Here is a 13,714-nt window from a genome sequence, read left to right as displayed (position 1 = left end):
CTGGGGCCACATGACTTGACAATTTCAGTTTTGTGGGTCTAAGGCCCTGTCTAGCCGGGGATCTGCCAAAACGTAGATATTTTTCTACGTTTTGGCCTGTCATCCACACGAAAACGGAGTTTTTTCACACGAAAACGGATCTTTTAAAAAACTCCGGCCAAAGTGAAGATATGCGTTTTCTCCGTTTTGGGTGTCTGCGTGTGGACAGACAAAACCGGAGTTTTATGGTCCGCAACGTCACTTTCCGCGACAGAAAAATGCTGACATCACGTGTGCGACCTGTGTTTACACTAGCCGACAGCATGGATGCCCTCAGAGCTGCGCTCGCTTTATCAATTGTCCAAGCGCTTTTAGCTTGTTTGTTTTTGCAAGCGGAATTACTGCTCCTTGCGGAAGACCACAGACGAAGGACGAGGTTAAGAACGGGGAAGTAATGCCGCCTACAGGTCTGGCATATCCTTAACAACGTATTTATCCGGGTACGTGTGGACAGTTTTTTTTTTAAAACGAGGTGGTGTGGATGCAAGTTTTTGGAGGGGCGGATATTCGTTTAAAAAAAAAACCCGGCTATGTGTGGACTAGGCCTAAGACCGGTCTTGTCTTAATTTTCTTAACTGAAGATGATTTGTTTATCTGCAACTAGCTCTCAGTGAGAAACTGCTGCTCAAACGAAAGGCTGGCAAGTCCCTGAAGACAGAGCGAGTCCCAAGAAGTAGCAGTGAGTCCTTTTATACAATCCCAACATTTGTTTGTAGGAACACCAAGCAAGGTCAACAGTTTGATAGGAACCATGACATGTCTGTCTGGTTTTGTTTGTGCGTCAGTGTTGGAGCGGCTACAGAACTTCCTGCCTCAGATGGCTGAAGCCAACATGAAGTTGACACAACAGATGGAAAAGGCTCCTCCGGGTCACTTTGATATTGAGAATGTGGACAAGGCAGAGAAGGTCATAGAGATGGTGAGTACCATTTTGCCACTCATTTAAAGTGTGACCTTTCTAGCCTCCAACAGAAGAATACATTTTGCACAAAAGCAGAATCTTTTTTTAAACAATGGCTGGGAAGATAAAGCTGGTTGTACACAGCTTCAGCAAGCCCGTTACTTCTGTCTGAACTTGTCTCGTAACCAGCTTCGGACATTCTGGGTGATAGTGCCCTGTTCTTCAGTGGATTTAAGCTTTCTTCCCTTTGCTATCGTTGGCTGAATCTACGATGCATAAGTCAGGTTTCTGTTGGAGACTTCTGAGTTTAAACATCAATTTACCAGCAATAATAATCGTTCCTACCATCCAACAGCAGATTTTCCATTTCATGGTGGTTATTTAGTGTGCGATGAGCTAATACATATAGAATTAGAACTATGGAAAGTGTCAGAAGCTTCGGTGATGCGTGTGCCATCATGTGCATCGCAGATCATCCTAAAAAGTTGAACTGGGACTGTCTAGGGCATGTCAGAATTATGTTTATTTTCTGGTTCCTGGTGTTAAAGGGTGGTCCAGAAACAATGTCCCACAGGACACCAACAGCTCTCAGCTGAAATGTTTTTTTCATAAATACCATCAACTACCTCACCAACAGGACACAGTAGGTGAGGTTGCACAACTGTACATCTGAGGTGGTTGTGTGCAATACTTGAACTCCACAGGGTATGGTGCTCATTCCAGTGTTTCCCTTACATAGGCATAGCCGTGGCCGCCCGCCACAGCAGAAATCCCAGTGCCACGCCTACAAGATCCCAAGTTTTATTGATGTTTTTTTTTTTTGGCGCCGTTTCCCAAAGAAGCAGCGGGAACTACTCTGTTGTTGCTTGTGATCACAGCCAGCAGAAAGCAAGGAGGAGGAGGCAGGGCAGGGTGGTTACAGCTAGGGATGAGCCGGATACCGGATAAAGCATTTTTGACGAGTACGAGCATGAAACGAGTAAAACTCGTAAATATCTGTAATCGTGCTGAAGGAAAATCCTCATTGGGTAACTGACTGTCTTCACGCTCTGTGATTGGCCAGTTACAGAGCGCCCGCCCCTCCCTACACACAAAACTGCAGCCGGGAGCTCAGTCCGTCCGGCCCATCCACACACACACACACACACACACACACACACACACACACACACACAAACACACACACACACACACACACACACACACACACACACACACACACACACACACTAACACACACACACACACACACACACACACACACACACACACACACAGACAGTAACGGATCTCTGTGTTTGCTTCACTGTTGCTCACGTTTCTTCAGTGCTCCCTAGGTTTTCTTCAGCTCGCCTCTTTTTCGGTTGAATATTTAAAGTTACTTTTTCGTAACATACGTGGTGCATTTGACAAGACAGAGCTGAAAACGGCTCGTGCGTGCGTCGGTCACTGCCTCTGATTTGTTCTATTCTCTGAAATGACATCAAATCAGTGCTTCTATGGGTTGTCTCTTCTCTGCACTTGAAAATTTTACTTTATTATTCTTAGGGCGACGGTGGCACAGGAGTTAAGAGCTTGCCCCGTAATCGGAAGGTTGCAGGTTCGAGCCCCGCTCAGTCTGTCGCTGTCGTTGTGTCCTTGGGCAAGACACTTAACCCACGTTGCCTGCTGGTGGTGGTCGGAGGGACCGGCGGCGCCAGTGCTCGGCAGCCTCGCCTCTGTCAGTGCGCCCCAGGGCAGCTGTGGCTACATCGTAGCTCATCCCCACCAGGGTGTGAATGTGTGTGTGTGAATGGGTGAATGACTGATTGTGTTGTAAAGTGCCTTGGGGGGTTCCAGGACTCTAGAAGGCGCTATATCAAATACAGGCTATTTACCATTTATTATAATGTTCACTGTAATGCATCTTGCAGTTTAAAACAAAAATTATTCTTGTGCAAATATTGGTGTATTCACCTTTAATACTAGTTATTAAAATGCAGCAGTTGCTGGATTGGTGCAGTTCAAAGTGGAGTGCATCAAATAAAACAATATTAACATAAAGGTGAGACGTGTCATAACTCGGCCATTGTCAGTGGTGTGTTTGAGGGTAATGACCGGGAGTACAGGTCAGTCATCATGGACTTTGCGGACTGGTGTGAGCGTAACCACCTTCACTTTAACACCAGTGAGACAAAGGCAATGGTTATTGACTTCTAGAGAAACTCTTAAGCCGGGCGTACACTGTGCGACTTTTTCACTTTTTTGAGCCGATTTTCCAGTCGTGCGAGAAGCCACGACATCGGGGCGAGTTTTGCGCCGAGCGGTCGTGTAGTGTACAGGGGGTTACGAGAGGCAATTGACACCACGTGACCAGCTGCCGATCAGCAGTCGTGAGGTCGCACGGACTTCTGGCGTGTTTAATATTTTGCTCGTCCCTCGTGAGGGTATTGCACTGTTGAAGCGGCGCTGCGAGCAGCTGCAACCCAAAAAGTGTCAGAACCGCTCACGGCGCATGCGCAATCCTGCATCAACGCCGCTCGCTCGCTATTTCCCTAATAACACACGTTCGTTTTTGTTTCTACACGTTTTTTTACTCGCAAAGATTGTCAAGAAAGCGTGTTTGTCGTGTTCATGTCAAATTAAACTGATCACTAAACACAGATTTACTTTCTTTATTTCGTTTTCCTCATCCAACCCCCATAAATCCCTGTGTGTCCTCCTGCAGCACTCCCGAAGGACAACAGGCAAGACAAGACAAAAAAGTCTAACGTGTTGAGTAAAACCTGCTATTTTTAGCATATTTTTAGGGCCGACGTGTTGCTACCAGACGTACAGTGTGAGCAGTCAGGTCGCATGCGAGAACTGGGTCGTGCAGTGTGAGCACACGACTCGTGAGATCTGCTCTGCGAGGAAGTCGTACAGTTTGAGCTGAAGCTGAACGCTGCGAGTGAAAAAGTCGCACAGTGTACGCCCGGCTTTACTCACCAGTAAACATCCAGGGAGCAGACATTGAGGAGGTGGATACCTTTAAGTACCTGGGTGTTCACCTCAACAGCAAACGCAACTGGTCCAACAACACAGATGCTCAGTATAAGAAAGGCCAAAGCTGCCTTCACCTCCTGAGGAGGCTGAGGTCCTTTGGAGTTAATTCCCAGCTGCTAAAATCCTTTTATCACTTTGTGGTTGGCTCTGTTATCCACTCTGCTGTGGTCTGTTGGGGTGCAGGCAGCTTATGACAAAGACCGGAAGAGACTGAACAAGCTAGATCACAAGGCTAGCTCTGTTCTTAGTTGCCCACTGGATACAGTTGAGGAGATGTGCGAGAGGATGGCTGCCTGGTGGCGCAGTGGTTATCACTGTTGCCTCGCAGCACGAAGGTTGCAGGTTTGAAACTCGGCTGCAGCCTTTCTGCGTGGAGTTGCGTGTTCTCCCCATGCATGCGTGGGTTTCCTCCGGGCACTCCGGTTTCCCCCACAGATCACAACATTCCCTATAGGTTATAAATTGTAAGTCGCTTTGGATAAAAGCGTCTGCTAAATAAAAACATAAAACATAAGGAGGATGCTGGGGAAGATGACCACCATCTTATAATCCTCCCACCCACTGCATTCCACTGTGGAGACCATGGGCAGCTCCTTCAGAGCCCGATTGAGACATCCCGGATGTAAATCAGAACACTACAGTTGATCTTTCATCTCCTCTGCAGTAAGAGTGTATAACTCCTAGGGCTGTAGCGACGCCTCGATGATGTCGACGGCTCGATTCTAAAAATTTGTCGACGTCAGATCCGGTAGTCGACGCACCGCGCCCACTTGTTGCATCCACAGGAGTTTGTAAATAGAAGAGGAATCTGCATGTTTTTCCTCTAGTTCGCCCTCTTCTCCACCTTCACTAACATCTCCGCCAAATACAGAAGACCCGGAATAATGTCCGTCCACTACTAGATTCCTTTCCTGTTTTGCCCGCCTTCGTCTCCTGGCAACGGACAACAACTTCCGGGGTCAGATGCGCAGCTCCGTCTCTACCGCAGATGTAGAACATCACCGGGAGCGTTTCTCCCTTCATAAGGGAGTTTCTTTCAGACATTAGGAGAGCTGTTTTGGTGGTAGCAGTCTCTCCTCCGTGCTGGTCTGTTTGCTGGGTGTTTTTGGTTCATTTAAACTTGGTAACTTGAACTTAATGTTGGTAAAGCTACTGTTAGCATTTTCGCTAACAGCTTCTTGCGTTTGGATAAGCTGTTACGTTTTGGTTTAGAGTTAATCTTTTTTGTGGCGTAGATCTCCCTTTTATTACATTTAGAGTGTCGTGGGTTTTTGGTTTCGTTTAAGATATCACCTTGAGTTTGGTTTAACCACCCAGTTTAGAGTTGGACCTTTGGAGATTCTTATTTTGGTCCAGAACCCAGTAATCTTTGCCCAGTGGGACATCCCTACTTATTTGTACTTTTGTTTTAATTCCCCACAGGCAGAATTAGTTTTATTATTCCCAACCTGTGGATGGAAAGGTTTATGTTTTTTTGTAGTTGTAAATAAACCTGATCATCATTTTAACTTTTAAATCCCGTTATTGTCCCTTCCTTTTTGCACATGAGCCAAACTCCACAGGAAGGGTCGTAACACCACTCGCCTCACGCACATAAGTGACCAAAACAAAGCAGCATGGAGACACTCCATCTCCAACCACCTCTCAGGCAGCAACCTGCACTCCCAAGTTCTACACGTCACCAGAACATAACCAACCGCAACACAATAAAAGCAGTGTTTTACAAAATGGAAGGCCTGTAGTGTTTATTCTCTTACAGTAACAATTTATCAGTTTTTTTGAGGAATTTATTAGAGATTTTTTGGTTTTTATTAACTGTGCAACAGAAAAATAATCATTAGATTAATTGTCTAAATAGTCATTAGAATAGTCGACTATTCGATAAAATAATCGTCAGAATAATCGTTTTAAAAATAATCGTTTACCCCCAGCCCTAATAACTCCTCCATTTACGCTGTACTGGCATTATCCTGTAACACAGGGATTCCCAAAGTGTGGTGCGCGCACCCCTGGGGGTGCACGAGCTGCCGCTAGGGGGTGCGCTAGGTGAAAAGTGTAATGGCTGCGGAGCTCAGAGAAGTCTGTCAAAAGTCACCATTAGCGTAGCCAGAAACTCATTTGTGGGTGGGCCTAAGAAAAAGTAAGTGGGCCCAATAAACGTAATTGAATACAAGTATATTTTGCTTGTGTGTGTGTGTGTGTGTCCTCCGCACATGCCCTAGCTCAGGAGTCGGCAATCCGTGGCTCTGGAGCCGCATGCGGCTCTTCCATCCATCTGATGCGGCTCTCTGTGCTTGTAAAATAATGAATGGATATTTAAATAAAATGCTTTATATTCTACTGCATAAATTTTACATCTGTAAGCTAATTCTAAATGTAAAGATTGTCTGCGTAAACCTGAACAGGTCCAACCCGGTCTACTGTGTGACCGGGTTGACGCGTCACGTTTGTGCGTAATCATATAGGCGCTTTCTGAGCTGAAGACGATGTGAGATTCTGGGACTCTCCTCAGACGCCACATTGGAGACAGGAACAAGCACAATTCAGCCAAAGTTTCATCATCAGGGAACATTTTCTAAGTGACAAGTCTCTCTGAGAGACCGGGTTTGGAAAACTCTCGCTTCAGTCGGAGGAATCTTCCTGCATGCGCTCTGGTTCTGCAACGCGCTCCAAGCCCCTCTCCACATCTTCAGCTCGCTGTGCACCTTATGTACGCGCTGACAGTGAGCTGCGCTGAGCAGTGTCCAGCTCCGATGTTCAGAAGGAAATCTTTTCTTGAGTGCTTTAGCTACATCTGTGATTTGCAAAACGAATAAAGTGTCAGTTCGTCTGCATGCGTCGGGGTAATTCTTTCTATTCTTTCTCTGTCAAAATAAACGGCCAAATACGGAAACTGTCCGGTCAACACAAGCCCTGCTTTTAACTGTTTTGTTTTCTTGTGAAAATAGATAAAATTAAACTTGATTAACACCGGAGCCGTTATCTCCGTCACTGTAAATGAGGGAAAAAGAAAATTGATTGGATCCTTTTCTGACCTTCCCCACCTACAAAGTTTGATTACAACAATCAAACGTGACAGAGCCTGGATTTGTATTCTGAACAGTCTAAACATGTTTTTAAAAGAAACGTATGACAAAAATGGCACCTGCTCAGTAAAACCACCAACAGGGTGAAAAATATCAAAATATTGTAGAAAGAGACGGGCTACAACTTCTGGATCCATTTTATATAAATCGTTTTATTGATTATCTTCTTATGAACGATAACTTTGATGTACACGAGCGACCGGTACCGGCTGCTGTCACCTGTTGTGAGCAGCGCTCTGATGTCTGAGGGTAGGCCCCGCCCACAACGCCGCGGCTGCTGCGGTGTTTTCTTTACTGTGGGAAACGGGTAATAATGGCTCTTTGATGGGAACAGGTTGCCGACCCTTGGTTTAGCGTGACGTCTGATTTTATATATATATATATATATATATATATATATATATATATATATATATACACACACACATATAGATAGCCATGCCCTGATGTGGGGCTGGGGGTGCGTCAACATGGTCGGGACATAGAAGCGGGTGCGCGGCTAAATAAGTCTCCTTCTGATATCATGTAGAAACAAGCAGTCTCCTTCTGATATCATGTAGAAACAAGATATATATGTCTGATATATATCACAATATATATATGCTTGTTGAATATAAATCTTCATTAAAACGTTAGAATGTTCATTAAAACATTAAAATGTTCATTAAAAAGTTAAAATGGTCATTAAAATGGTTAAATGTTCATTTTTTTAAAACGTTAAAATGTTCATTAAAACATTAAAATGTTCACTAAAATGGTAAAATGTTCATTAAAACGTTTAAATGTTCATTTTTAAAAACGTTAAATTCTTCATTAAAATGTTTAAATGTTCATTTTTAAAAACGTTTAATGGTTCTTTAAAACATTAAAATGTTCATTTATTGAAACAAGCAGTCTCCTTCTGACATCATAAATAAACAAGCAGTCTCCTTCTGATATCATAAAGAAACAAGCAGTCTCCTGACATCATAAAGAAACAAGCAGTCCTCCTCTGACATCATAAAGAAACAAGCAGTATCTTTCTGACATCATAAAGAAACAAGCAGTCTCCTTCTGATATCATGTAGAAACAAGCAGTCTCCTTCTGATATCATGTAGAAACAAGCAGTCTGCCTCTGACATCATAATGAAACAAGCAGTATCTTTCTGACATCATAAAGAAACAAGCAGTCTCCTCCTGATATCATGTAGAAACAAGATATATATGTCTGATATATATCAGAATATATATATGCTTGTTGAATAAAAATCTTCATTTAAACGTTTAAATGTTTGGTTTTTAAAAACATTAAAATCATCATTAAAATGTTTACATTTTCATTAAAACGTTAAAATCTTCATTAAAACATTAAAATGTTCATTAAAATGTTAAAATGTTCATTAAATCAATAAATTCTTCATTAAAACGTTTAAATGTTCATTTTTAAAAATGCTACAATCTTCATTAAAACGTTTAAATCTTCATTTGTAAAACGTTAAAATGTTCATTAAAACGTTTAAATGTTCATTAAAACGTTAAAATGTTAATTAAAATGTTAAAATCTTCATTAAAACGTTAAAGCCTTCATTTTTAAAAACGTCAAAATGTTCATTAAAACGTTTAAATGTTCATGAAAACGTTTAAATGTTCATGAAAACGTTAAAATGTTCATTTAAACATTTAAATGTTCATTAAAACGATAAAACCTTCATTAAAACGTTAAAATCTTCATTTTTAAAAACGTTGAAATGGTCATCAAAACGTTAAAATGTTCATTAAAATGTTTAAATATTCATTAAAACGTTAAAATCTTCATTAAAACGTTAAAATGTTCATTAAAATGTTAAAATGTTCATTAAAATGTTGAAATCTACATTAAAATGTTTAAATGTTAATTTTTAAAAACGTTAAAATGTTCATTAAAATGTTTAAATATTCAATAAAACGTTAAATTCTTCATTAAAACATTTAAATGTTCAATTTTAAAAACGTTTGAAGGTTCATTAAAACGTTAAAATGTTCATTTATTGAAACAAGCAGTCTCCTTCTGACATCATAAGGAAACAAGCAGTCTCCTGACATCATAAAGAAACAAGCAGTCTGTCTCTGACATCATAAAGAAACAAGCAGTCTCCTTCTGATATCATGTAGAATCAAGCAGTATCTTTCTGACATCATAAATAAACAAGCAGTCTCCTTCTGATATCATGTAGAAACAAGCAGTCTCCTTCTGATATCATGTAGAAACAAGCAGTCTCCTTCTGACATCATAAAGAAACAAAAAGTCTCCTTCTGACATCATAACGAAACAAGCAGTCTCCTTCTGACATCATAAAGAAACAAGCAGTCTGCCTCTGACATCATAACGAAACAAGCAGTATCTTTCTGACGTCATAAAGAAACAAGCAGTCTCCTTCTGATATCATGTAGAAACAAGCAGTCTCCTTCTGACATCATAAAGAAACAAGCAGTCTCCTTCTGACATCATAAAGAAACAAGCAGTCTCCTTCTGACATCATAACGAAACAAGCAGTCTGCCTCTGACATCATAACGAAACAAGCAGTTTCCTTCTGACATCATAAAGAAACAAGCAGTCTCCCTCTGACATCATAAAGAAACAAGCAGTCTCCTCCTGATATCATGTAGAAACAAGATATATATGTCTGATATATATCAGAATATATATATGCTTGTTGAATATAAATCTTCATTAAAACGGTTAAATGTTCGTTTTTAAAAAACATTAAAATCATCATTAAAACGTTTAAATTTTCATTAAAACGTTAAAATCTTCATTAAAACATTAAAATGTTCATTAAAACGTTAAAATGTTCATTAAAACAATAAATTCTTCATTAAAATGTTTAAATCTTCATTTTTAAAACGTTACAATGTTCATTAAAATGTTTAAATATTCATTAAAACGTTTAAATGTTCATTAAAACATTAAAATCTTCATTAAAACGTTAAAATGTTCATTAAAATGTTAAAATCTTCATTAAAGTGTTTAAATGTTCATTTTTAAAAACGTTAAAATGTTCATTAAAATGTTTAAATATTCAATAAAACGTTAAATTCTTCATTAAAACGTTTAAATGTTCATTTTTAAAAACGTTTAAAGGTTCATTAAAACGTTAAAATGTTCATTTATTGAAACAAGCAGTCTCCTGACATCATAAGGAAACAAGCAGTCTGCCTCTGACATCATAAGGAAACAAGCAGTCTGCCTCTGACATCATAAAGAAACAAGCAGTATCTTTCTGACATCATAAGGAAACAAGCAGTCTCCTGACATCAAAAAGAAACAAGCAGTCTGCCTCTGACATCATAAAGAAACAAGCAGTCTCCTTCTGATATCATGTAGAAACAAGCAGTCTCCTTCTGACATCATAAAGAAACAAGCAGTCTCCTTCTGATATCATGTAGAAACAAGCAGTCTCCTGACATCATAAAGAAACAAGCAGTCTGCCTCTGACATCATAAAGAAACAAGCAGTATCTTTCTGACATCATAAAGAAACAAGCAGTCTCCTCCTGATATCATGTAGAAACAAAATATATATGTCTGATATATATCATATATATATGCTTGTTGAATATAAATCTTCATTAAAACGTTTAAATGTTCTTTTTTTTAAAACATTAAAATCATCATTAAAACGTTTAAATTTTCATTAAAACATTAAAATCTTCATTAAAACATTAAAATGTTCATTAAAACATTAAAATGTTCATTAAAACAATAAATTCTTCATTAACACATTTAAATGTTCTTTTTTAAAAACGTTACAATCTTCATTAAAACGTTTTTAAAACGTTAAAATGTTCATTAAAATGTTTAAATGTTCATTAAAATGTTTAAATGTTCATTAAAACGTTAAAATGTTCATTAAAACGTTAAATTCTTCATTAAAACGTTAAAATGTTCATTAAAACGTTAAAATGTTCATTTTTAAAAACGTTAAAATGTTCATTAAAATGTTTAAATGTTCATGAAAACGTTTAAATGTTCATTAAAACGTTAAAATGTTCATTAAAACGTTAAAATGTTCATTAAAATGTTAAAATCTTCATTAAAATGTTTAAATCTTCATTTTTAAAAACGTTAAAATGTTCATTAAAATGTTTAAATATTCAATAAAACGTTAAATTTTTCATTAAAACGTTTAAATGTTCATTTTTAAAAACGTTTAAGGGTTCATTAAAACGTTAAAATGTTCATTTATTGAAACAAGCAGTCTCCTTCTGACATCATAAGGAAACAAGCAGTCTCCTGACATAAAGAAACAAGCAGTCTGCCTCTGACATCATAAAGAAACAAGCAGTCTGCCTCTGACATCATAAAGAAACAAGCAGTATCTTTCTGACGTCATAAAGAAACAAGCAGTTTCCTTCTGATAGCATGTAGAAACAAGCAGTCTCCTTCTGATATCATGTTGAAACCATAGGTTGAAACAAGCAGTCTCCTTCTGATATCATGTAGAAACAAGCAGTCTCCTTCTGACATCATGTAGAAACAAGCAGTATCTTTCTGAAATCATAAATAAACAAGCAGTCTCCTTCTGATATCATGTTGAAACCATAGGTTGAAACAAGCAGTCTCCTTCTGATATCATGTAGAAACAAGCAGTCTCCTTCTGACATCATAAAGAAACAAGCAGTCTGCCTCTGACATCATAAAGAAACAAGCAGTCTCCTCCTGATATCATAAACAAGATATATATGTCTGATACATATCAGAATATATATATGCTTGTTGAATATAAATCTTCATTAAAACGTTTAAATGTTCGTTTTTTTTAAAAACATTAAAATCATCATTAAAACGTTTAAATGTTCATTTTTAAAAATGTTACAATTTTCATTAAAGCGTTTAAATCTTCATTTTTAAAACGTTAAAATGTTCATTAAAATGTTTAAATGTTCATTAAAACGTTAAAATGTTCATTTTTAAAAACGTTAAAATGTTCATTAAAATGTTTAAATGTTCATGAAAACTTTAAAATGTTCATTTAAACATTTAAATGTTCATTAAAATGTTAAAGCCTTCATTAAAACGTTAAAATCTTCATTTTTAAAAACGTTAAAATGTTCATCAAAACGTTAAAATGTTCATTAAAACGTTAAAATCTTCATTTTTAAAAACGTTAAAATTTTCATTAAAACGTTAAAATCTTCATTAAAATGTTTAAATGTTAATTTTTAAAAACGTTAAAATGTTCATTAAAATGTTTAAATATTCAATACAACGTTAAATTCTTCATTAAAACGTTTAAATGTTCATTTTTAAAAACGTTTAAAGGTTCATTAAAACGTTAAAATGTTCATTTATTGAAACAAGCTGTCTCCTTCTGACATCATAAAGAAACAAGCAGTCTGCCTCTGACATCATAAAGAAACAAGCAGTTTCCTTCTGATAGCATGTAGAAACAAGCAGTCTCCTTCTGATATCATGTAGAAACAAGCAGTCTCCTTCTGACATCATAAAGAAACAAGCAGTCTCCTTCTGACATCATAAAGAAACAAGCAGTCTCCTTCTGACATCATAAAGAAACAAGCAGTCTGCCTCTGACATCATAAAGAAACAAGCAGTATCTTTCTGACATCATAAAGAAACAAGCAGTCTCCTCCTGATATCATGTAGAAACAAGATATATATGTCTGATATATATCAGAATATATATATGCTTGTTGAATATAATTCTTCATTAAAACGTTTAAATGTTCGTTTTTTAAAAACATTAAAATCATCATTAAAACGTTTAAATTTTCATTAAAACGTTAAAATGTTCATTAAAACAATAAATTCTTCATTAAAACGTTTAAATGTTAATTTTTAAAAAAGTTACAATCTTCATTTAAACGTTTAAATCTTCATTTTTAAAACGTTAAAATGTTCATTAAAATGTTTAAATGTTCATAAAAACGTTAAATACTTCATTAAAACGTTAAAATGTTTATTAAAACGTTAAAATGTTCATTTTTAAAACGTTAAAATTTCCATTTTTAAAACGTTAAAATGTTCATTAAAATGTTAAAATCTTCATTAAAACGTTAAAACCTTCATGTTTAAAACGTTAAAATGTTCATTAAAATGTTTAAATGTTCATAAAAACGTTAAAATGTTCATTAAAATGTTAAATTCTTCATTAAAACGTTAAAATGTTCATTAAAACGTTAAAATTTTCATTTTTAAAAACGTTAAAATGTTCATTAAAATGTTTAAATGTTCATGAAAACGTTTAAATGTTCATTAAAACGTTAAAATCTTCATTAAAACGTTAAAATGTTCATTAAAACGTTAAAATTTTCATTAAAATGTTTAAATATTCAATAAAACGTTAAATTCTTCATTAAAACGTTTAAATTTTCATTTTTAAAAACATTTAAAGGTTCATTAAAACGTTAAAATGTTCATTTATTGAAACAAGCAGTCTCCTTCTGACATCATAAGGAAACAAGCAGTCTCCTGACATCATAAAGAAACAAGCAGTATCTTTCTGACGTCATAAATAAACAAGCAGTATCTTTCTGACATCATAAAGAAACAAGCAGTCTCCTCCTGATATCACGTAGAAACAAGATATATATGTCTGATACATATCAGAATATATATATGCTTGTTGAATATAAATCTTCATTAAAACGTTTAAATGTTCGTTTTTTAAAAACATTAAAATCATC

At 36.9% G+C, this 13,714-nt stretch overlaps 1 protein-coding gene across 1 annotated transcript in view; it reads left to right on the top strand.

The window, feature by feature from the left end:
• The window catches only part of nopchap1 (NOP protein chaperone 1), a 74,474-nt gene that overhangs the window by 1,266 nt on the left and 59,494 nt on the right, over positions 1 to 13,714 (top strand). Inside the window, exons 2-3 of the mRNA XM_054739469.2 lie at positions 644 to 718; positions 825 to 958. Of these exons, the coding sequence (XP_054595444.2) occupies positions 644 to 718; positions 825 to 958 (209 nt within the window). The remainder of the gene's footprint in view (positions 1 to 643; positions 719 to 824; positions 959 to 13,714) is intronic.

This window comes from Nothobranchius furzeri, chromosome 1 (assembly GCF_043380555.1).
Source record: "Nothobranchius furzeri strain GRZ-AD chromosome 1, NfurGRZ-RIMD1, whole genome shotgun sequence".
NCBI classification, from domain to species: Eukaryota; Metazoa; Chordata; class Actinopteri; order Cyprinodontiformes; family Nothobranchiidae; genus Nothobranchius; species Nothobranchius furzeri.
The sequence above is the reverse complement of the archived record's forward strand: the minus strand, read 5'-3'. Positions and strand labels throughout refer to the sequence as shown.